A 25,330-nucleotide genomic window follows, 5' to 3' on the forward strand; every position below is an offset into this window, starting at 1 on the left:
AAATGGTTTCACGACCCTTCCCCCTGACAGGCAGCTGTTTTCTACCTCTCTCAGGCAATTATCAAGAACAGTAGCATGATGGAGTAGAAAGAATACTGGACTTGGGTCTGGCTCTGATACTTTACTTCTACAAACTTCAATTTCCTCATATGTAAGATGAGGATAATAATATTTATACCACCTATCTCTCAGCTCAGAATTAAATACTTTGTAAATTGTAAAGTAAAATATGATCAATTATTGTAAGGCACAATTTTGTATTACAATTGTGTGTATACCACACTGCCCTACTAGCCTGTGAATTCCTTGAAGGCAGGAACAGTGTATTATCATTCTCAGTAAATCTCAGAACTAAGCATAGCACTCTATAAGCAGTGGGTGCCTAATAAATATTGGCCAAAGTTCAAAGAGGTGGACTGGTGCAGAGGCAGGAGGACATTCTAGAAGAAGGAAAAGAAGAGATGGATTGAGCTCGTGGCTGGCTTTCAACAATGTAATTTTAGAGCCACACTATAGACTGTAGCATCACAATGAAACAAACTATAAATACCTGCTTTTTGTTGCTTTCTTGTGGTCACTGCTCTCATCCTAGGTTCTTATATATAATATATTTTATCACTGCGGGACACATTTTTGCTATATCTACTCTGACTAAATGCAGATGTTATATATGTCCTTAAATTCCTCTTTAGGGAATAGCATTCAATGGAATAGCATCCTTTGTACCACAGAGATGCCAAACTACTGAAAGGCAAGTAGGTTAGTGATTATCCTGTAAACTTCAGTACTGAAGTGAGCTAACAAGGAGGGACAGGGGAAAAACTGTTTTGTGCAGATGAAAAATACTGAAGAAGTATTTTTATTTATTTATTTGTTTGTTTGTTTGCTTTTAGGCAATTGGGGTTAAGTGACTTGCCCAGGGTCACATAGCTAGTAAGTGTCAAGTGTTTGGTCTGAGGCTGGAATTGAACTCAGGTCCCTCTTGACTTCAGGGCCAGGGCTCTATCCACTGCGCCACCTAGCTGCCCCCTGAAGAAGTATTTTTAAAGAGTTAATTGCCATCCCCAGAGAGGTGTTATTGCTCAGATGGTCAGACCTAGAAATCTGACTCCCTTAGGTGGCAGATTACACAGTTCCTTATTGGAAAAATGCAGAAACATCAGGAACACAGATTGGGTTGGTATTCTTCCTGGAGAAGTTATTAATTACCCTGTCATGCTAAAGTTGGTCCTATGTTAGTTACAAAACATCCACCACTACAAAAATTAATTCAAAATTTCTGTAGTGAGTGCCTGAAGAGGGATCAGATGGAATGGGGTCAAAATCTTATGGAAGTTGAGGAAAGGACTCATTTGTCCCACCCTTTGCTTCAAAGAAGCCAAAAGAGATGCTCATCCAAAAGAGACTCCTAAAGAGAGTCACTCATCCCAACATGGGTGGGTGACTGATAATATTACTTTGACAGTATGGACAATACAAAGTGCCCACATTCACTGGCAGCTCCTTCCCTGTCAGTTGGCTCTGAGTAGAAGAAAAGGCTAAGTTTGAGAAGCAAAGCTTTAGGTTTGTTATCTTTTCATCCTACTTTCCTGTTGCCTGTTGTGTGGGGAAAATTGGATGGAAAGGCATGGACCAGCAAGGCTCTAATGGGGTAGGGTACTTCCTCCTGCTGGCAGCTTGTGCCCAGAGAACAGCATATGGGTGGCTGGTGGTGGGGACGGGAACAGGAGAAACAAATCTTGGAGCAGTTAACGTGTGACTGACCCATCAAAGCAGGAAACTCTTATACTGAGACATCCTCAAAATCCATTTTTCTTCCTTAGAGAGAAATATAACTCTTTACTTTAAATGGAAATTAGGGAAATACGAGAAAAAGCATTTTGATGTCAAACTCGGGAGCTCATTATGGATTACTGTGACCAAAAAATCTTTCACAAGTTGGACAATCTACTGATCACAGAATCTTCATACTTGGTGAGGCAAGGCCTTGGAGAGCAAGCACAATCTACTCTCAGACTGCTCCCTACTGGAAAAGCCTCAAAAACTCAGGGTCATTTCTGAGGCACAATAAGGGATCATTGTGGATCATCTGAGGGAGAACTAGTTACTAAAGAGTCAAAAGTATGACAATAAACCCTCAGAAAATTACTCTATAAAAGTAACGTAGAATACCATGCAAAACTGGCATGGTGTCTTAAATGGCCGTTGTCAAATAGCAATAAAACAAACTAATTTCACCCACGTACTTTAAGCTATTCTGAGTTTCAGGATGAGGAAGCCCTGTATAATAGAAAGGGCATTGGATTTGGAGTTAAGAGAGACATAGGACTGAATCCCAACTATGACAATTTCAGGTTATGTTACCTAGAGAAAGTTACTTAATCCCTCTAAGCCTCAGCTTATTTATCTGTAAACTGAAGAAAATAATTTTATTGCCTAGCTTCTATAAATTTGTTGTAAGGAAGATGTTTTGTACACCTTAAAGGTTTTTGTCTCTCTCCCCTTCCCTGCTTGGTACCAATTAATATGAATTTCATCATTCAAAAGTTGGAGGAAACGAAAAAAGGGAATGTCTTTTCTGGGCCTGATTCGTAATAAAATGAAGATTAGGCTGAAGGAGGAAGAAATAATGGGAACCTTGGAGGAAAGTAACCATTCCAATTTGGAATTAATGATAAAGAAGGTAAGAAAAGTTGGGCAAAATCTGACATATATCCTAGATTTTGGGAAGGTACGCTTTAAGGGGTTCAAAAAAAGAACAGGAAGAATCCTAATGAAAGTAGTTCTGAAGGGATCACAGAATCACAAATTTGGAACTGGAAGCAATGGGAGCTGAAGAGATACAAAAAACTTCAAACCTCTCCTTTTACAGATAAGGAAACTGAGGTCCAATAAGATCAACTGACTTGCCAAAAGAGACCAAGGTGAATGCACATGGAAATTACTGATTAACTTAGATTTTTTAAAAAAGATACAAAGAGGAGATAGAAATGAGAATAAGGTAACAAAAGTATGAATACAAAAAGCATAGCTAAATCTGAGAAAACATTTGAGGCTGGCAAGGAAAACTAAAGAAAACAAGAAGGGCTTTTAAAAATTATATTGGGGAAAAGAAGAGAACCAAAGAGGGAAAGAATCACCACTGCTCAGGGTGGATGCCATGATGACTAATAAACGATAACTGAAAAGGAGCTACTCAACTTTTATTTTGTTCCTCTTTTCTATGCAAAGAGAATAATCTCTGGAATGAAAAGGACCAGGTCAAAAATGGCTAGGGAGCTGAAACCTAAAATAATAAAATAAGTAGCTCTTTATAGTTTCAATTGAGCAGGCCCAGGTGAACTAAGGGTACTGATAGAACTGGTGGACATGATTGATGAGCCACTGCCAATGATCTCTGAAACATCATTAAGAAGGAAAGAGATGCCTTAGGGCTGGAGAAGGCAATTTGTAATTATTAAACAAGAGAAAAAGATGGGTTCTGAAAACTATATGCTAATGAGCTTGACTTTGATAACTGGTAAAATTCTAAAGCATATCATTAAAGGTTAGGGAAAGGGAACTGATGATCACAAAGGGCCACATGGGTAATCAAGAATAAGGCACACCAAACTAACCACCATGTTGTTTTTTTGACAATACTACTAGACAGTGAGATCAGAGGAATGTTTAACTTTGGCATATATTTAGCAAAGCATCTGACAAAGTCTCTGGTGCTATTCTTGTAGAAAATATGGAGAGCTGGAAGCTACAGTCAGGTGGATTTGAAGCTGTTTGAACGGTTTAACTCAAAGAGTTATCATTAATGGTTTTGTCAGCTTAGAAAGTGACTGATAATAGAGTGCCCTAGTGATCTGATGTTGGCCCTATGTCATTTAACACTTTTAGCAATGACTTGGATAAAGGCATAGATAGTGTGCTTATCACATTTACAGATGACACAGAGCTAAGAGGAATAGTTTTAACATTAGAAGAGAGTTAAGATCCAAAATGTAATCAGATAAAATTTAAAAGGGATAAAGGTAAAGTGTTATACTGTGTTAAAACAAACAAATAAATAAATAAACAAAAACCTTTACTAATACCAAGATGGGGAAAGTATGCCGGGCCAATAATTCATCTGACAAAGGTCGGCTGGCTTTAGGAGAGTGCAAGCTCAATGAGCCAGCTATGTGATATAGCAGCCAAAAAGAGCTACTGTGACGTTAGACGGCATTAAGAGAAGAATAGTGTCCTGGAAGGGGATAATGAAATTGTATAAAATAAAATTATATAATTTTAAATTTTTAAATTATATAAAATAAAATACTGAATTCTGCACTGGTCACACAACATCTGGAGTACTGAGTATAATTCTAAATGACATTTTAAGAAGGAAACTGATAAGCTAGATAGTACCCAAGAGAAGGCAACCAGGATGGTGAAGGACCTTGTTAATCTGTCATAAGAAGACTGGCTGAAAGAACTGGAAGTGTTTAGTCTGAAGTGGATAAGACTTGGAAGGAGACCTGACAGCTGTTTTCAAGTATCTGAAGGGCTTTCATCTGGAAGAGGGGTTAGACTTCTACTTGGCACCAAAAGGCAAAATTAGAAATAGGCAGATACTATAGTTAGTTTTCAGCTTGATGAAAGGAAAAATAAAACAAAACTGCTTAACAACTGGAGCTATCCAAAAGTGGAATGGGATGCTTTTGGATGTGAACTCAAGCAATGTTTTAATGACCATTTGTTGTTGCGGGCAGGTAGGAGTTTTGTGGAGAGAGAATTGGACCTGGAGTCAAGATAGATCTAAATTAGAATCTAGCCTCAGACACTTATTAGCTGAATGCCCCTGGGTTTGTCACTTAACTTCTGTCTGCCACAATTTCTTCTTTTGTAAAATGACAACAATAATAACACAAGCACCTACCTTCCATGTTTGTAATGGGGATAAAATGAGGTATTTGTAAAGTACTTTGAAAGCCCTAAGTTCCAGAGAAATTTCAGTTATTAATATTATTATTATCATCATTGTCTGAGGGGATTCTTGTTCAGCTATGGGCTGTACTAGAAGTCCTCTGAAGTTCCTTCCTGCTCAGATACTATACTTCTATGATCTAAGTCAGGAAATGCCTCTTCATTTTTAAGGATACTATTATATTACTAAAACTGTAATACTAAGCAACTGATCCAGGCCTTCTATCATTTTAGTCTGAATACCTTTTGAGGAATTCCTAGTACCAGCTTGGATTCTTTATAATGATTCACACTTAGGTAACAAGGCAATATTTTTGTTCCTAAAATAATATATAATTTACCTTATTAATTTAATCTCTTTAACATTTCACAAAATTCCAAATTTGAAAATCAATTCTAAAAGGTATTGGCTTTTGAAAGCCCTTTAAATACATTAAAACGAAAAGCTTCCATGAAAAATTCAAAATACTCAAGGAAATAATGGATTTCTTAAAAAAAATTTAAAGAGCTTAATTTATACTTACACATACATGATTTTTGTTATCTGATTTATACTACAAATGGTTAAATTAAAACTGTTCCTATTCCTTCAAAGTATTAGTGATCTAAACTTGGATAAAAACTTTTGCACAAGTGCACATTTTACAGTAGATATATGATCATATGATAGCAAGGTTGTTTCTTTTCTTTCTTTCTTTTTTTTTTAAATGAACCACAGTACTCAGAAAATGGAATGGAGGACATGGTATTTTTTAAATCCTTGGCCCTCAAAATGGAACTATGAGAAGCATCAAAATACTTTTAAAATTAAAAAAAAATTACCTCATGGAAGGAATCTGGATTCCCAGGATTAAATAATGAAGGTAGTTTCTCTTCTAAACCACGCACTATTTCTGGCCACACAGAATTCACCAGAAAATCATATCCAGGAACAGTATTACCCTTTTCACTGTGAGATAAAGGCAAGATTTCAGTTTAGTACATTCTAATTTGGAATGTCCCTTCTTCATACAAAAATCAAATGTTACAGTGATGTTCCTACTAAATGTTCTGCACTCTAGAACTTAGTTTACATCTCTCTCTAATCACCCTCAAAAATACTTTTGCCCCTCTTCCCAATCTCAGTCCAGCTCTTCAGTCACAGCCTTTATTCTCAAATCTGACAGTTTTTAATCTGTCCCCTAACCCCACTACTACTTTACAATCTTAGGCTCTACAGTTCTAACTACTTAATCTATATTGTGCAGCAAGCCCATGACTGATATAGGGCAGGAACTTTAAAAACTTTTAGGAATGTCACTACCACCACAAACCCTGAAAATTTCATTGTTGTTACATTTTCAAAGAAAATATGCAGCTCCCACCACAAAAGAAAATTATATTTTGTTCAAACTGTCATTAATTCATAGTACTATAGGATATGAAGTAGAAGAAACCATAGAGATCATCTTGTCCAACCTCCTCATTTTACGATTGAGGAAACTGAGGTCCAGAAAGATTAAGTGATTTGTCCAAGCATAGCATAACTGGAATTCAAACCTGATGTGTCTTCACATCCAGTGTTTTGGTCACTACACTATGGCTATCTGCTATATCTTTCCCCCAAATCAACAAGTATGCTACAGAATATTCAGCTTCAAAAGCCAATGAACCAATAAGTACTGCAAGCAAAATTTTGACAGATATTGTCCTTAAAGAAATGAGGAAGAACAGATTCAAATTTCTTTCACACAGTATTTCTAATTAGTAAGATCTCTAAATAAAGAGCAATGCAGAATTTTTTCTGAAATGATATTATCTTTTATATAAACAGCAACCATCAGAAATGGAAAATTGGACTTATTTTAGCAAAACTGAAAAATAAATGTCTTGTAGCTAAACTGTTTTCCTAAAATAGGGCTTGTTAACATTTTGACAATGGTGCTAAAGTATTGTGCCAAAATCCCATCTTTTTTCTTCAAAATATTCCAGCTTAGTAAAAATGGCAGTTCTTTTTACAGGCACTAATATGAAGAGGTGGGGGAGAGAAGGAGCAGCAATTTTCTAAGTATTACATTTTTAATTGCACATAACATAGATGAATTTGGAAGCTGAAGAAAAAAGGAAGATTTTGCTATTCTGGCTTTGGATATCACAATAATTGAAACTGAAAAGGGCTTAAAATATATTGAAAGTAACAAATGAAACACTAAAAATAAATTAAAAGCATATAACACCTGCAAGCAGATAGCCCATTAAGTCAATCTATAGTTTTCAGAGAATATAGCTTAAGCCTTGCTAGCTTTAGAAGCGTTTACATCACTGTCATTATTGCTACTTATTAATAGTTAACTGCAAATGACAGCACACTAATATAAATAAAATTTTATTTTATAAATGATAATCTAAGTTTAGCTTCGTATTATTTATGTGACATTGGCCAAAAATCGCTTAACCTCTACAGGCCTCAATTTTCTCAGATGTAAAATGATGGGGTTGGATTAGATATTCACTACAGTCCTTTCCAGCTCTAAATTATATGCTCTTATAAAATACCCTCTAGGAATTTAAACATTCAATGCTTAAATCATTCTTTGTATGTATAGAAGATAAATATGAAACAAGACATGTGACACTGTAATGATAATAATAATACATTTATATAGCACTTACCATGTGCCAGGCACTCTGCTTTACAATTATTATCTTTTGATCCTCACAACAACTCTGGGAGATAAATGCTATTATTACCCCTACTTTACAGATGAGGAAAATGAGGCAAACAGAAGTTAAGGGATTTCCCAGGGTCACCTGGCTAGTTAGTGTTTAAAGCTGGATTCAAATTCAGGTTTTAATGTACAGTCAGGGATCCAAGCTCAAGAACAAATTGGTATTCATATTAAGTACATAGTTAAGTGTTTGTGCCTTGGAGCAGAGGAAGATAATTTCTTATTTATTCATGGAAGGCTTCATGAAGTAAATATAATTTTAAATAATTCCTGGAGAAGGTGAAGGATAGGGACTTGTGGAATATAGACCATTTATGCATGGAAAATTATACTGAAGAATACTTGGGAAACACCCGACCCTGTTCCTCTGTAGAGATGGGAGGTCTTCAAGTTGTACACTGCACATATTTTTAGACTTTTAGGATTTACTTCTGCTGATTTTTTCCTCTTCCATTTCCTTTTTTGTCTTTAAAATATATTATTTTTTATATGGAATAGCTCTCTGGGAGAGGAAGATGGAGGAATGCTGGGGGTGGTTAGGATGATATTTAAAAAAAAAAAAGAATACTTAGGAGCACAAGTACTAGAAAAAGAGAAATGCAAGCAAGCTCCTCAAGGGCAGGGACTGTCCTTTTTGCTTGTATTTCCAGCACTTTAGCACAATATCTAGAAGACAGTAAGCACTTAATAAATGACTGCTGACTGAACGACAAGTACATTCAGGCAAAGAACCTGCTTAAGGTAACATAACATATATGAAGAAATTCTGGAGCATTCTGATAGAGGTCTTATAACTAAAGGATCTGATTTTAATGACACTACCATTTTGATGCCTCAGATTTCATGAACTACTACAGTTACTAAAATTTCAATGAGAAGACGGCAGAAAAGACAATGTAAAACATTCAGTCTTGACATTTCAGGACTAATAATGGACTTGTCAAACCCTAGAGTTTGAAGAACTGTCCTGTCATAACTAACTATTTAACGTGTGAAGTAATTTTATAAGTTTTCTAGCAAATTCTCATTCCAAACTCAAAAGATTGCTGCTGTTACTTTACATAAAGGTGATTAAAAAAAACTGGTCTCAGTTAAAGTCTTTTATCAGAAATAATAAGTAACAATTGAAAGGACAATAAACATATTTACTATCTCAGATTTTCAAACAGCAAAAATCTATTAAGTTTGTAAATAATATGTAGCAGTTTTTATTTTGCATTTAATCTAGACATACTCTCAAAGAATTAGTGATATTCAGATACAGGCTTCAGGATTTAGAAAGAAGGAAAGGAAGCAACTTTGATGGTAAATGACAAAACTGCAAGTTAAGAGTACTTTACAGCTTGAAACCATCTAATCTAAGCATGACAATGAAACTGCAGGACAAGCTAAAGAAATTACAGTACCTTGAGATGGCCCCTCCTGTGACTTCTCTCAGAAGGCGGCAATGGTGAGGAACAAATTCCAACAACTTATTATACATTGTTTGAAGGCCTTTTGGATGAGACTGAACAAACTGTTCTACAATCACCTGTCAGCAAAAGTAACAATAAAAAGCATCTAAATAAATGGAGGTGGATTACTGACACAAAAAATGGTGAAAATCTCAAAAATCTAACTCTCCTCCCCCAAATCAATGAATATTACAGCTAGCACACAATGTTTCTTAGAATAGTCATAAAAATAACATTATCCCAGTCCCATCGAGTGGCATGACAAGAAAGGCCCACTTTGACCCTACAGAAATACATGTCACGCAGAGAAGTCCTGACACTGGCAGATCAGCAGTTTTCAGCTGCTTCTCTTTAACATTATGCCTCTTGGTGATGCTGATAGGAAAGCAATGGGCTAGGTACTGATCCAGGGAATTTTGTTCCACTGCAAAAAATTTTTTTTCTACTTGGGGGATGATTTTGTGATTATCTCACCCTGTTTCCTTCACCCCCATTCAGAAAAAAAGTTTACTGGATCACAGAGGCACAAGAATATAGAAAAAAGAAATTATGGAGTGAGTAAAGAGAGAGAAAAAAGTTTTTGTTATTTAAAGGTAATATGGTTAACAACAGGTTCCAATTAAATCTTTTGTGGTTGGTTTAATATCTTACTGAAGATATTAATGACAGAGTATGGGCTCTGGATCGCCCCCTACACACACACTTTGAACTTTCCCATGAATTTTAGGAATCCAGCTGCTGAACCTTCCCCACATATCCCCACCTAGATACTCAATAATCCTTTCAACTGTCCTACCTCTGACCTAGCGAGCCCTTCATTGTCTGTTACCTCTGGAGCACCCCAACCTATTTCTACCCCTAATCCCCTTTCTTTGTTACCTCTGGGTCACCCTAGGCTATCAGCCAATCCTTGATCCCATCCAAATTTTCCACAGTCTTTTTCACTATAAAAAAAAAAGTCAGTATTGTCCATCAAAGGTGTAGATTCTTAAAATCCTACCTGATTCTAATGGCGATACAATAAATTTTGTCTCTGACTGAAAGAAGGCTTGAGTGGTCGAATTCTTTCAAGGCAGACCCATGCCTTTTGCCCTTGAATTTCAGGGTTCCCAAGACTCCTGGACCACAACATTCCCAACCTAAAATATTCCTTTAATTTCAACTGCAATCTTTTTTTACTGTTAACCAAAACAACATCACAAGTCCATGAGACATGGATTTATTACAAGAGAAAGGCACATACATTTGGAAACTCCTTATACCTAGGAGCTAAGTGGTTCAGGGAAAGTCTTAGGCATTTAAGTTTATAGAGAAAGGCAATGGCAAAAGTGGCATTCTTTTCCCTTAGGAACTGCTAGATCATGAAGATATGATAGTCTGCTTATGTACAAGGGTTCCAACTACACAAAACAGTTTCTCAGTGTGGTGCAGACTGGCACCTGTCTTGTCTCCCAAGGACACACATGGAGTCCAGCTTGGGGTGCAAACAACAAATTATGTCAACTCAAGGCAGGGCTTCATCCTTAACATGTTCAGGGCCTCCTGCATACTCTGGGATCTAGTGTGTCTGGAAAATATGGCAACTCAAGAAGACAAGTTCAGGGGGCCCCTTAACAATATGTAATATTACAGAAAAAGTTATGTACTTGCTTTGCCTCCATTTTCTTTCCTTATTTCTCAATCCCCTTCATTTTGTCTTCTGACTCATCATTCAACTGAAACTGCTCTTAGCAGAATCACCAATGACTCCTTAATTGCTAAATCTGATGGCCTTTTCTTAGTCCTCAATCTTCCTGACCTCCTTCTAGTCACCCAGGTTTGCAAGCTTAGATTCTTCCTCAACTCCTCCCTTTTTGTCATTCCCTATATCCAATCAGTTGTCAAATCTTATTGATTTTGCCTCAACAACTAGTTCGGGCTTTCGTCACATCTTACCTAGACTAGTTCTGTAGCCTCCTAATTAGTCTCCCTGCCTCCAATTTCTATCCTCCTACAATCCATCACTTGCCAAACTTACTTCTAAAACACAGGGTGACCACAACTCCTTACCCCACATTCCCCACAGAAGAATGTAAGCTTGAGGGCAGAAATGACTTTTAGTTTTTCATTTGTTCCCACAGTACCTAGAACAAGGTCTGCAATAGTGCCTAGCACAAAAGAAGAACTTAAATGAATGCTCCCCATTATCACACAGTCATTTATTTCAAAGTCAACAGCCCTGGGATAAAATGCAAACTCCCTTCTCCAGGCTGGTATTTGAAGCCTTTCACAAAAGGGCTCCGACCTTCTTTGTAGAAATATTAACAGGAGAGAGAGAGAGGGAAAGGTAGGGGGGGGAAGGAGAGAAGGAGGGAGAGAGGAAAAGAGGGAGAGGGAGAGAGGGAGAGAGGAGAGAGAGTGAGAGTGAGAGAGAGAGAGAGAGAGAGAGAGAGAGAGAGAGAGAGAGAGAGAGAGAGAGGAGAAGAGAAGGAATTTAATTAAGTGCTTAGTAGGTGGTAGGAATTGTGCTAATTAAACCTTGGGAATACAAATATAATAAAGTAAGATAGTCCTTGCCCTGAAGAAGTTTACATCTTAGTTGATATTTCTAGCACAAGACATTCTAGCTCCTATCTCCATGTCTGTCACCTATGCCTGGAATGAACCTCCTCCTCAAAGAATATCTAACTGCTTTCAAGGTTTAGCTCAAGAGCTAATTGCTCTAAGGGGTATTTTTAGACCTTCTTAGTTGTTAGTACTCTCCCCGACAAAATTATTTTTTTCCTGCATTATGTTATTTTATTTTTTATACTGTATTAAGAGCCAACATGGTGTTACTACTGATGGAGAACTGGCCTTTGAATCAGAAAGACTAGCTGTATAAACATGGGCAAATATGTTAATCTCTCAATTAGCCAGGCATTTAAGACTCTGAGTGATGAACAAGGTGCTGATCTACACTGATGGGAGGAATTTCCAAAATAAAAGTTCCCCATGCCTATGAAATCAAAGGTCTGCCACCTCCACACCTACTCTGCTATGTACTTATCTGTGTTCATGTTATTTCTTCTCAGTAGAAGCTATTTGAGGGTGAGGATTATTTTGTTTTGGTCTTTGTAGTCAATGCTTTTTGAATAAATACTCTATTTTCAGTTCTATAATAAAATGAATAGCCAACATAAAATCTAGAGACAGTAGTACGATACAGTAGAAAGAACCCTGGCCATGGAGTCAGTGACCCTGAATTCCAATTCTCTCTCTGCCACTCATTCCTGTGACCTATGTGACCTTGGGTAAATGACTTCATCTCTCTGGTTTTCTCAACTGTAAAGAGAAGGAACTGTCCAGGTGGCCTCTAAGGTTTCTTCTAGTTCTAAATCTATGATCCTAGGAAATAAGATCCTTCAGAATTACTGATAAAGAAATTGCTTGAAATCAACCACCATTTCTCTCCCAATAAGACAGTTATGAAAGAGAATGTAAGAGGAAACAAAAAAGAGAAAATCTCATTTGTTTCTGCTAATGTGATATCTGATTTTATTTTAAATGGTTCCTAAAATGCTATTTTCATCACTTAGATCCAAAGAACTGCTATGGAAGAAGCATTTGACTGTTCACTTTCTTTTAAATGAGGGTTATCCAGTCATAAAGAAGTGGGAATTAAACCATGCCGGAGAATGGGCTGCTCTAATAAAGGCAGCTGACGAGGGACTGAAGACAACTTTAGCTTAATGTTGGCTGGGAGACAGAATTCACATTGTTAGCATGAAGAATTTAGGTTTCTGTGAGAAAAGAGCTCTCTTAGTAACTAGAAAGTGCTAGATAAATGAGATGTTATTATTTAGCAGCCTTCAGTCCAACCTCTACCTAAAAGAAAATCCACTCTACCATATCCTCAAATGGCCACCCAACCTGTGCTAGAAAGCCTCTGATAAGGGAGAAATCCATTGCTAACTCAGTTTAAGTATTAGGGAGAATTCTGTAGTTTCAAAGGTGATGAAATCTTGATATGAGTGCTATGGATATATATATATATATATATACACACACACACAAATGTACACACATACACACACACGGTTATTTTTAAAAATATGTATAGATTCAGCCTAACCAACATTTTTGGTACCATACAATAACTGATGTTTATATTAGTATTATCATATTAGTAATTTGAGATTATAAGATGAAGTACTTCCTGTGCATAAAAAAAAAAGATTAGATTATGTGTAGCATAGTCATAAGTACTTTAATTACATTTTTTAATTATGAGAAAATCTGGGGGGCAGCGAGGTGGTGCAGTAGATAGAGCATTGGCCCTGGAGTTAGGAGGACCTGAGTTCAAATCCAGCTTCAGACACTTGACACCTACTAGCTGTGGGACCCTGGACAAGTCACTTAACCCCAACTGCTTCATCAATAAATAAATAATCTATAATAAATGTAGCTAATTGGCATAATACAATAATGCAATTACTGCAATGATACAGAAATATGTCATACTTTTATATATAGCCCTTTATAGTTCCACAAACATTATTTCTTTTGAGCCTCTCACCAATTCTGTGAGGTAGGTAGCCTCATAATATTATCTATATTGCAAAGAAATTAAAACTCAGTTTTAGACAGTTTGCCCAAGATCACAGTGAGTAAGTGGCAAAAGTGGAATTAACTAGGACAGATGAATTTAAGTCTAGACCTTTTCCCACTATACTATACTCCTCTTATGGAAACACCTGATTAATACAAGCATGTTGTTTATCCAACTACTTTGGCTAACTATGAGTTTATTGTAGTTTTAGTAGGAAATTATATTTTAGACAGGTTAAGGGTATAAAGATTTCCAATTAGTTGACAAAAAATCTGTGAGCAGTGCTAGCTCAGTTTCACAATGTTAGAAAACTTGGGCTACCCAGAACTTTTATGAAATGAGTCATTATGAAACAGCTGAGTTTTCTGACAAGTTGAGGCTTTACCACATAACCACCCAAACTTTTATTTTAACCATTTCCAGCAGAAATCTCTCCAAAATGTATTAAGCTGATTATACCGAACATAAAGTGGCCTCAAGTTGAGAACACTGAATGGCTTTTCTCAATTATCAGCGTGAATATCAAATCCAATTGTTTGGAAGGCAAGGGGACTCACAGGACCTACAGAGGTGGGTTAAGCTACTTGTGCCTGCATTAAGCTGTCTCAGACCACACACTCTTCTGAATTCTTGTATTTGTTTTTAATAGTTTTTCTTCAGCTTACCTTGCTATGAATTGTTTCTTCTCAATGTCAAAGTGTCTTCAATAAGAAGTCCTTTCTAATGTGCTCTATTTCTAATCTGCTGTGGTTTAGAAATTTTAATTGTTAGAATTGTATGAAAAATAAGAAAAAAGATACCCTGAGTGAGGCACTGGGAAGCTATAAATTAAATGAATGACTCTAAAGCATGAACTTTGTGATATAATTTTGGTTGAGTAAGACATCTCTTTTAAACTATTCAATGATTTTTAGTTGTATTTTGAATGTGAACTGTTATAATTCTCCTTCCTCTAGACAGTCAGCTTTCAACATTTGTGGTTTGGTTAGTCATCAATAATTAAATGGAAATTTTTGGAGATTTGTAGAATACTGCAGAAAATCACAGATGACACACATATGTACAGAAAACAAAAAAAACTAGTAAGTCATAAATGCATAAATATTGTATGTATTAATCTATTTTATTATTTACTACCATAAGTATATGTACACAAATGTATCACAAACAGTTAAGTTTTGTTATAAGTTTCAATGCTAAAGAATTATGGGTGACGGATTATCTTTGGGAACACCTCCTCTCTACAATCCGGACTCAGTCACATGATTTTCTCTCAGAGTAATCACTGTATCTTGTGCTTTTTGTAGAAGGAAATCCATGACATAGGTGCTGCAGCAACGTCAGCTGCCGCAAAGACTCTGCATAGTGTGTGAGACAGTAATTTCTCTTACATAGAAACTGCAATTTTTTTTATGGGTGTAATGTGTTGTTTTACTTGTTTTGTGTGTTAAATAAATATGACCAGAATTATTAAAAATAAAGATCTGGAGTGGAGCCTAGAGTAATTTGAGGTTTTTCGCATTTGCAGGAGTCCTGCACCCCCTAATTCTCATGAATGTCAAGGGACAACTGTACTTGTTAATTTTCCAAATAAAAAAATCTTGTAGCATACACACCTCATCAACGTATGGCTTCACTAGTACTTGTCCAACTAATGCCTCTGCATCTCGTGTCTTGTCAATTGTTGCATACGTCCTCAAGCAATGACGTATTATATCAACATTAGAAGTCTGGAGACCTTCTAATAGTAGTCCTTCTAGTGACTGCTGCAGCATGGCTGTAATACCAGCAATACGCTATAAGAAAGAGAAAAATAGTAAAATATAAGCTCACAAACCTCTAGCTTACAACAATGATTTTTTTACAAAGTTTCTTGCCCCAAGACACACCATAATAGTCAAAGTTAACAATGGCATTCAAATTCCTGGAAAAACAAACAAGAATTTCATACACAAAACAGAAGGAAGAGTAAAATATTTTAAAAAAAAGAAACTTGTAATCATCACAGAATGAAAGATTCTTCAAGAACCTTGGAAAACTAAAGTTGGCCACTTCTTAGATTATATGTAATTGTTACATATGATTTACTCTTCATATATTTGTATAGTGCATTATAATTTTTAAAAAATTTTCACATATACTATATCACTTAATCTTAACAACAGCCCTTTGGGGTTCAGGAGAACAAGTAGAATCCCCATTTTTTTCAGAAGTTCCAAGAGCCTAGTAATAATAATAACTGCTAGAATTTTACAAAGTTAAGATTTGCAAAGATGAAGATATTAAAGCTGAAAAAAAGTTAAGTGACTTGCCCAGGATCACACAGACAGTTAATGTTTGAGGTAAGATTTGAATTCAGGCTTTCCTGACTTCATGTCTAACACTTTACACATTGTGCCATATAGTTAAATCACCTGCAAAGGATCAAAAGCCCAATAAGGAGTGTGACTAAAATTAGGGCCCAGGTCTTCTAAATCCATAAGTGTGGTGCTCATTGTTCATACACCACAGTCCTTCTCCAGATGTATCACTAGAGAAAACAAAAATTGAACTATGCACATTCCTAAATATATTAATGTCCTAAATACCCTAAACCCATGCAAATTAAAATGACACTTACTGGTCTCACTTTGTCCAAAAGAGGCATTCCTTTGCTTTGAACAGCATGAAACTGTAACTGGTTAAACTCTGTGGCAATTCTCTCTAAAATCTGCCCAGTCAAAAGTGGGCTAAAAAGAAAACAATTAAAGGAAAACTTTACAATATATAAAATTTAACTAATTCATTGTGTTTTCTCACATCTGTTATTTAAAAAAAATATACTATTACTTTAATTTATTTTTAACAAACAATATTCCAAACTTGGTTACTATCAACAAAGACATCTGAATACACAAAAATGAAAAATGATGACACACAAGACTGTAAACATTAATTATAATTCATATTTTTAAATGTGGATGTTAACACTGAAAAACTTCTAGGTCCTCATCTGAGCATTTTTTCAAATTTTATGACTATTAAAAATATCATTATATAATTTGTCTTGCGTAATGTCAATGTACATATTACTATTTTTCTTTTCTTGTCTCCGATGACCTTTTTCCATATCTATTTAAAAGGCTAAACTTGAAAATTATTTCCCTTTCTCTGAATCTTTTCCAACTTGTGAGAACCAAGTATGTGAAGAGCATTATGTTAGATCCTAAAGTAAATGGCAAAGGAATAGCCAACAATCTTTACCCACTGACACCCTAGACTGAACTGTACAGGACTAACTCTGAACAGAGATTAAGACTAGAACTAGGACTTTAGACAATAAAGTGAATTACTTTTTTGATTTTTACACGTTTCTGCCATTATTTCTCCATTTTTCTATTTGCCGCTTCTGACTTGGCTCCCAAACGTTCTCTTCACTTCCCACACTATTCATAGCTAGCATTTATATAGTGCTTTAATGTTTGAAAACATGCATCATCTTGTTTGTATCATATATTACATACATCTACAGGATAATGGTATTAAGCACAATTTTGATGTAAGACAATTCAAGAACCTCTAATAATATGGCATTCACTAGCAATTGAGGTAGCCCATTACATTTTTTGAGAGCTTTTATTCTAATTAAGTTGAAACCAAATTTTCTGCAACTTTTACCCATTGTTCTTAGTTCTGTCCTGGGCCAAATAAAACAAATTAAATCTCTTTTTTCACATGTGATAGCTGCTTCACTCTAAGTCTTCTCTTTTCCAGGCTAAGTATCTCAATTTTCTTCAACTGATACTTTATGACACGATTTCAAGTCTCCATACCACTCTAGTCATTGCTTTCTTCCTGGTACTTTCCAGTACTTCCTGGTGCTTACCATCCTGGCATATGTTCTGGCACCCAAAACTGAACCAAAACTGAACAAAGCATCTCAGATTTGGTCTGACCAGGGCACAATAACCTTTTTCATTCAAAGAATCATAGCTCTAGAGTTGGAAGGGCCATCTAGTCCAACTCTGGACACCATACTTCTGTTAACACTACCTAAGCCTGTATTAGCCTTTTCAGTGGCCACATTATATTGATGACTTACAGTTATTTAAATACTCCTATTGTTTTCACATTTTTGTCCAAGCCCTATTTCCCTATTCCTATACTTTTACAACTGGTTTTTTGAGTCTGAGTATAGTAATTTATGAATTAAGATGAACTTCAGTGGATTTGGCTAAACCAACAGCAGTCATAGAGTTGGGATGTCTTGGGTTTGTCTTGTCTCTGACACATATTGGCTGGGTGACCCTGGGCAAGTCACTCAACCTCTAACTCTCTAAGACACTAAATTGGAGAGAAGTCACCAATATGTACTTACTGGTGGAGGAAGTTTCCAGGAAAATAATGGTGCAGATAACAAAGCAAAAACTGACAATGGTAATATGACAAGTTCTTTCCTTCCTGGTTTCTAAGACTACTCTGGAAAGCAGCTATTTAAAAGGCTGTAAAAATTTTCCTCGTTGTAACCAGTATTTCACCTATGTTTTTTTCTATCACTATGTTCTCACTCTTAATTTCAATTCGGCAAAATCTTTTCCATTAAGACCATGAGCCCTATAAGTGATAATAACAACAATAATGATAATAAATAATTTCAATTCATTGGAATGATGGTGTAGAAGGGGAAAGGATATGCCAACTGTATTGTTCAATATAAGCATAAGAAGTTATAAACATGTTTACACATCATAGGCAGTTATCATGTGGTATAAAAAGCAATGGAATTAGAGGACAAAGGTTCATGTTCCACCTCTGCTACTGAATGGCACATCACAATCTGAACCCCAGTTTCTTCATGTGTAAAATGGGAAACAGTGTCACTTGACTCACACAGTTGCTGTAAGGATCAACTAAGATAATGTAAGCAAAGCACTTTGTAAGCTATAAAGTACTGTATCAGCAACTATACAAATGTGGTTTATTTTGGTATTCTATAGGTACATTATTGCTATGTAATTCCTATAGAATTCTGCAGGAATATGGCTCAACCCACTAAACATGGATGAGCACCAGCCCCTCCCTAAGTTTCTGTCTTTGGTCTTTTCTCTCTATAAACTCTCCCTCCCTAGGCAATCCTATCCAATCAATGGCTAGATTATCAACTCTGTTCAGATGATAGCCACACTTTTATCTTCAATCCCTTGCCAAGAACCCCAGTTAATTTCTAATTATGTGCTGAACATTTCCACCTAGATTTCTCAATAGCATCTCAAATTCAACATATCTAAAACTGAACTGACCATCTTTCTCCCTAAACGTTTCCCTTCCCCATATCTAGTTAGTTGTTAAGGCCTGTAAATTACCCCTCGGAAGGCTCTCTTATATCTGTCCCCTCCTTCTCATGCCCACTACTGTTCTTCTCACACTGACTACTGTGACAGATGTCTAAATTGTCTCCTTACCTCCAGTCTTGTCCCTAATCCAATCTAGCCTGCATTTGACTTCCAGAATCATGTTCCTATTTCACTCCAACCATTTCATTAATAGCTCAAAAACTCTTCAGCAAGTCTTCATTTATAAACAGAATTAAATACAAATTTCATAGCACTGAATGTTCTCCATAATTTGGCTCCAAGTGTATTTCCAGACTTATTTCATATTACTTCCTCTTCACATACTCTTATATTCTAGTAAAGATGGTCTATTCCTCATTCCTAAAACCTTCCTGCCCCTTTGCAACTTTGTGATTTTTCATTCTACTCCCCCAATTCTGAAATGGACTCCTACTACATCACTGCTTGCTGAAATCCTCCTCTTCCTTCAAGGCTCATCTCAGGTATTTTCTCCTAAAAGGAGCTGTTGGCATTAATGGAGGCAAGCCATCGACCCATTTATTGACAGGCAGCATACCCTTTTTAATAAATATTATCTTAGTCAGAGATATGTGCCTCAGCTACTTTTTTGTTAAATTTCACCTGCAACATTACTATCCAGATCTTTTCTATGCTTATCATATCCTAACTTGCATATAATAATTTATATATGTCTTATTGCCCTATAAGTCTGAAAAACTACTTGAGGGTGAGGACTGTGTTAGGTATCATTTCTGTATCCCCAATACTCAATAACAGATACCATTTCCAAATTAGGGGTTAGAAAAGGAGAAGAAGACAATCAAGTGGACTCAAGCAAAAGGAGTTAAAAGGCAGAAGAGGAACTAGGTCACTATCGTTAGAATGATTATTTTATTTGACACTGTACAAATCCCATCAGCAAAATTATTACAAGCAAGATAAAATAATTTGCCACAAGAACACCACTAAGCCACTCACTCCATCAGCACTTGTGGTTGCTACTATAATTGCTTGCAATAAGCAATTAAGTCCTAAAATAGCAACCACTTAAAAATAGAAATACAGGATTTTTCCCATACCTCTAAGGTAGAGGAGACATAGTAGTTTGACAAAGGCTATGCTTTCCCAATATCCTGTAGTTTGAAAATGTTTTCCATTCCCAAAAATTCTCCCTTTTGAAAATAGGAAATAATGGAAGTTTTCTCATAGGTTTTCATGGCCAAAAAACTTATCACTCAGAGGCCAGCCTAGGACATGATGAATCTCTCTGTACTTAGTAAAGATAATCCTCAGACAACTGACACAATCTAGGGATAAAGAATGAAACCTAATAGTCAAAGGGAAGAAGAGGGTCATTGCTAGCTCCCATTACCAAATTTCCAACCAATCATAGTATTCCCGGCATCTCAGGTGTGTAACCAATTATGCTGCCCTCAACCCTATGATGTCACCTACCCTGTTCTGTTCTTTGTTCTGTACTCCCCAAAACCTATAAAAGGTGAGCTGTCAGGGTCTTTGGCTTAAATGAAGGCAATCCATTGACCCATTTATTGACAAGCAATATGCCCCGTTAATAAATGTTATCTTGCAATTATAATTCATAAGTATTAATTCATAAGATGATCGACTTTATCTAAAGCTGTTTTGTCTTCTAATTTTAACAATTTAGTTCTACTTACTACATCTTTTGTATAATTCTTTTGTTTAGAGACTGGAAAGTTAGGGAGATATGTGGATAATTACTAATTCACCATCTTTCAGGTCAACTGAAATGAAAGTGAACTATAACCAAGACCTTTAGGTACAGCTGTAAATTAATGAAGATGCTACCATCTTCTCAGTCACTCAGGCTCAGTCCTGACTCCTCAATCTCACTCACCACATAAATCCAATGTACTGTCAAGTCTTGTGCATATCTCTTATACATCTGTCCCTTTCTCTCCCCTTACACAGCTGCCACAATGGTTATCACCTAATGCCTGGACTACTGCAATTATCTTCTGGTTGGTCTCCCTGCCTTAGGTCTTCTGCATTTCAACCTATGCTGACTTCTAGTGATCAAAATTTCTTTAAATATACACACTGGCCAGAGGTGCCAGTGAACACTTATGAGTTTGGCAAAGCTAACAAAAAAAAGAAAATGCCAAATGTTGGAGGGGTTATGAGAAAACAGATACACAAATGAATTGCTGGTAGAGCTGTGAACTCGTCCAACCATTCTAGAAAGCAATATGGAACTCTGCCCCAAAGGCTATTAAATTGTGCACACCCTTAGACTCAGTGACATTACTACTAGGTTTATTCCCCAAAGAGAGCAAAGACAAAGGAAAAGGACCCACATGTACAAAATTATTTATAGCAGCTCTTTAATGAGGGCCAAAAATATGGAAACTGAGGGAGCAACCATCAATTATGGAATGGCTGAACTAGTTATGGTATATGGATGTGATGGAATACTCTGTGCTATAAAAAATGATGAAGAAGGTTTCAAAGAAACCTGGGAAGACTTGTATGAACTCATACAAAATAAAATCAGCAGAACAAGGGGAACAATTTATATAGTAACAACAATATTACAAAGAGAAACAACTTTGAAATAGGAACTCTGATTAACAAAACAAATAACTACAACTCTTTACAGGATTCATGACCAAACATGCTACGTATCTCAAAATTGAGACATGACAGACTCAATGCAGACTAAAGAATACTTTTTTAATGTGTCTAATGCAGGAATTCTTTGGTTTGACTACATATACTTGTAATACGTTTTGTTTTTCTTGCTTTCTAATGTGTAGCGGAGGGAGAAGTGAGAGGGAAAAAATTCAGAAATTAAAAAAAAATAAAAGTGAATTTTTAAAAATGTACACAGTTGGATATCACACCAAATTCAACAATCTTTAGCACCTGCTTAAAAAAAAATGCCCATCCCTAATTTTCTAGTATCTCTCATATTTTCCATGATTCCTCAAAGATCACTGACTGGACTTCAAGATTGATTCTGTAAGATCTTTTCAGTATCTTATATATAGTTCATCTAAGCTAGAAAAAAACTTCTTTTAAAATTGCTAGATTCTAAAAGGACCCACATGTACAAAAATATTCATAGCAGCTCTTTTTGTGGTGGCAAAGAATTGGAAATTGAGAGGATGCCCATCAATTGGGGAATGGCTGAGCAAGCTGTGGTATATGAATGCAATGGAATACTATTGTGCTATAAGAAATGAACAGGCTGACTTCAGAAAAACCTGGAAAAACTTGTACGGTCTGATGCTGAGTGAAGTAAGCAGAACCAAGAGAACGTTGTACACAATAACAGCCACGTTGTGTGATGACTAATATTGATAAACTTAACCCTTCTCAGCAATACAAGGATCTAAGACATCTCCAGAGGCCTCGTGATGGAAAATGCTATCCACATCCAAAGAAAGAACTATGGAAGCTGAATCGCTATTATTTTTTTTTCTCTTCTGTTGAGTTTTGTTGCCTCTTTCTGATGGTTCCTCCTTTTGGTTTTAATTTTTACTTACAACTTCACTAATGTGAAAATATGTTTAATAGGAATATAAATGTACAGCCTATATCAGACTGTGTGCCATCTTGGGGAGGGTGATGGGGAAGAAGGGGGAGAAAAATTTTAAACTCAAAAGCATATGGAAGTGATTGTTGATAAATCAAAATAAATTAATAAAATTTAAAAACAATAAAGTTGCTAGATTCTGTTTTACTATCTCTCACATATCTTGCCCTTCAATTCCCTCTTGCATCTTTTCTGACACAAAATTATTCTCTGACAAATACAGAAACAAAAATTTGAGTAATCTGCTTTCTCTCAACTATCAAGCAATTTCCCCATTTACTTCAAATGGTAATATTGTTCTCCAACCTGCCTTCTTTTGCTTTTTTTTTTCCTCTTACCCTGAATATAACTAAAATTGTCTATTTTGGTTTTTTTCTGAAAAATTTCTCAGATCTCAGCTCAATCTGGGCTCTATCTTTCCTGACAACTTTACAGCTCCCCTGTAGTCTTTTGTACTATTCTGTGGCTATGTGCTCTTGTTTTCCGTATCTTGTACCTGACCTCCTTGAATATGACCTTGAAGATCCTTCTGTTAACTACATTAGTCTACTTAGATTCCTTACCTCAAAATATATATCAAAATGTTTCCTAAAGGTAAAATACCAGGAGAGGTGGCACAACATGATCTCAGAGTCAAGAAGACATGGGTTCATAGTCCCACCTTCGATACACACTGGCTTAAACAGACCCTTGACAATTCCCTTAACCTCTCAGTGTTCAAAGGTAAGATTAAAAATAGCAGAATAGCTGTTAATCTGCATTGGTAAAGGAAGTTTCCTCTGTACAAGTTCCCTACTCCAATGAAATCACTAGTCTGGCCCCAAAGTGCAAAAGTCAGGCATTACATTTAGCGAAATATGAAAACAGCTAGAACCACACAGGATAAGACGGCATTGATGGGTTGTCAACCATACCTTCGGAAAGACCACTAACGCTGATGAAATTATGGATCCACTGGAGTACAGCATTATTATTATTCTTTGTCAGAATTATTCCCAGTTTTATCACCAGAATTTCCCAGTTTTATTGTAAGAATTTTATTCTTAAAATTCTCTATCCCTCAAACTACCTTTACTTTTAAACTCTTTCCCACAGAATCATACCCATCTTTTCTCTATTCTCTGAAAGTCTGGAAAAACTTATGCTTACTTTGGTACAATCTATGAAGAGTTAGAATACTCAAACACTGAAAAGAATCTTTTCCTATAAGTCCTTTAGTTAACTATAGTTAACAAATACCCACTAAGTGAAATAGTCATGTCCCTAAATTCCATAAGATGATACTACAGATGAAACTGAAAGCACTTTATTCGCTGCCCTTGAGAAGTTTATAACACAAGAGGAGAAACATGATTAATACATTTAAAAAAGACTTAAAGAAAAATCAAGGGCAAGGCTTAAGAAACTAACAGTTAAGGTATGTTTACCAAAGATCCTAAATGTTTTAGAGGTTTGGTCCAGAAGATCCAGCAACAGAACATCTGGCAAGAATACAAGGAATGATGAGCATGGCAGCATATGTATTATATAAAAATCTCCAATTTTTATAACATCTTTTATATATAAGTCCCATATCCATTTGGAGTTTACTGCAGTATATGATGTAATACACTATTCTTAATGAACAGTGTAGGCTACTGAATTCAAGTGCCACAGATGCTGTTGTAATGATTAGCTTTTCTACTTTTTTAACCAATAACAAATCATTTTGCGGAAGCAGACAAACCAGCCCCCATTCCCTCTTCTGGAAATATTAAAACATTTAAAAATTATCCTAGTCTGAAGCCTATTGATTAATTTGGATGAGAAATTTTATCAGACATCTTTAACTCTCAATCCCAAAACAACATCCTTCTCTCTCTCCAGATCAGCTTAGGAAAACACACTGAAGTAATTAATAAGAGCAAGAAACCTTTGAATAATCTACCTTGACTGGATTAAGATACTGATCCCACCTAAAAGGAAGAAATTCTTTTGATAACTTCAGTTAATGGAAATTAGGATGGCATGGACCAGCTGGAAATGAGAATCCCTGAACTGAGTGGTCAATGAGGGATGGCTTTAGGAAAACAATTCTCCAAGAATGTGGTGAAAAATTAAGTGACTATTGTCCTGATACATAAACTGCTAAGTGAACTGTTACCTAATCTTTGGACCTTTGATCAATCTTGACAATGAAATATTCCTTGTACAAGATTCCTATTAAATTGGGGCATCAAAATGACTTGCTAGAAAGACATCCAATGGTATGAAATAACTGCCAGTTTGAATGTTTCTTGCTTTCAACAGAAAAATACTTAGATTTGGAATAATTTAAAAACAATAAAAATTGTCTTTAGTAGGCTTGTGTCTGTAGTGCACACAGTTCTTTGATAGTTCTGATGATTACTGTTTTATAATACAGTTTGAATTTTGTCATTTTGTCTCTGTGTCTTTGGTAATTTGACAGGTGAAGGACTAAAAGTATAAATTAACTGAGGTAGAATTTTCATCTTTATTCTACTGCATCTGCCCAACCATGAAGAATGTCTATCAATTTTCAAGTGTTCCTTTACTTCCATGTTTTGTAACTGTATTAACATCTCAAGTATCTTGACACACTGATTCCTTTTTATTTTATGTATTTTGTAATTGTTTTGAATGAGATTTCTCTGTAATTTCTTTCTGATTTGTATTATTGCTATAAGGAAATACTGATGAAGAGAGGGAGGATTTTGTATCCTCCTACT

At 35.9% G+C, this 25,330-nt stretch overlaps 1 protein-coding gene across 2 annotated transcripts in view; it reads right to left on the reverse strand.

Annotated features, from left to right (window-relative positions):
• The window catches only part of COG2 (component of oligomeric golgi complex 2), a 68,783-nt gene that overhangs the window by 20,264 nt on the left and 23,189 nt on the right, over positions 1-25,330 (reverse strand). For both annotated transcript variants that reach the window (XM_021000433.2, XM_021000434.2), the window contains 4 exons: positions 16,309-16,417; positions 15,305-15,484; positions 9,071-9,195; positions 5,779-5,905 (listed from right to left, as the gene is read on the reverse strand). In XM_021000433.2, the coding sequence (XP_020856092.1) occupies positions 5,779-5,905; positions 9,071-9,195; positions 15,305-15,484; positions 16,309-16,417 (541 nt within the window). The remainder of the gene's footprint in view (positions 1-5,778; positions 5,906-9,070; positions 9,196-15,304; positions 15,485-16,308; positions 16,418-25,330) is intronic.

The sequence above is a fragment of the Phascolarctos cinereus genome, unplaced genomic scaffold (genome assembly GCF_003287225.1).
Source record: "Phascolarctos cinereus isolate Bilbo 61053 unplaced genomic scaffold, phaCin_HiC Scaffold_5;HRSCAF=322, whole genome shotgun sequence".
NCBI lineage: Eukaryota > Metazoa > Chordata > Mammalia > Diprotodontia > Phascolarctidae > Phascolarctos > Phascolarctos cinereus.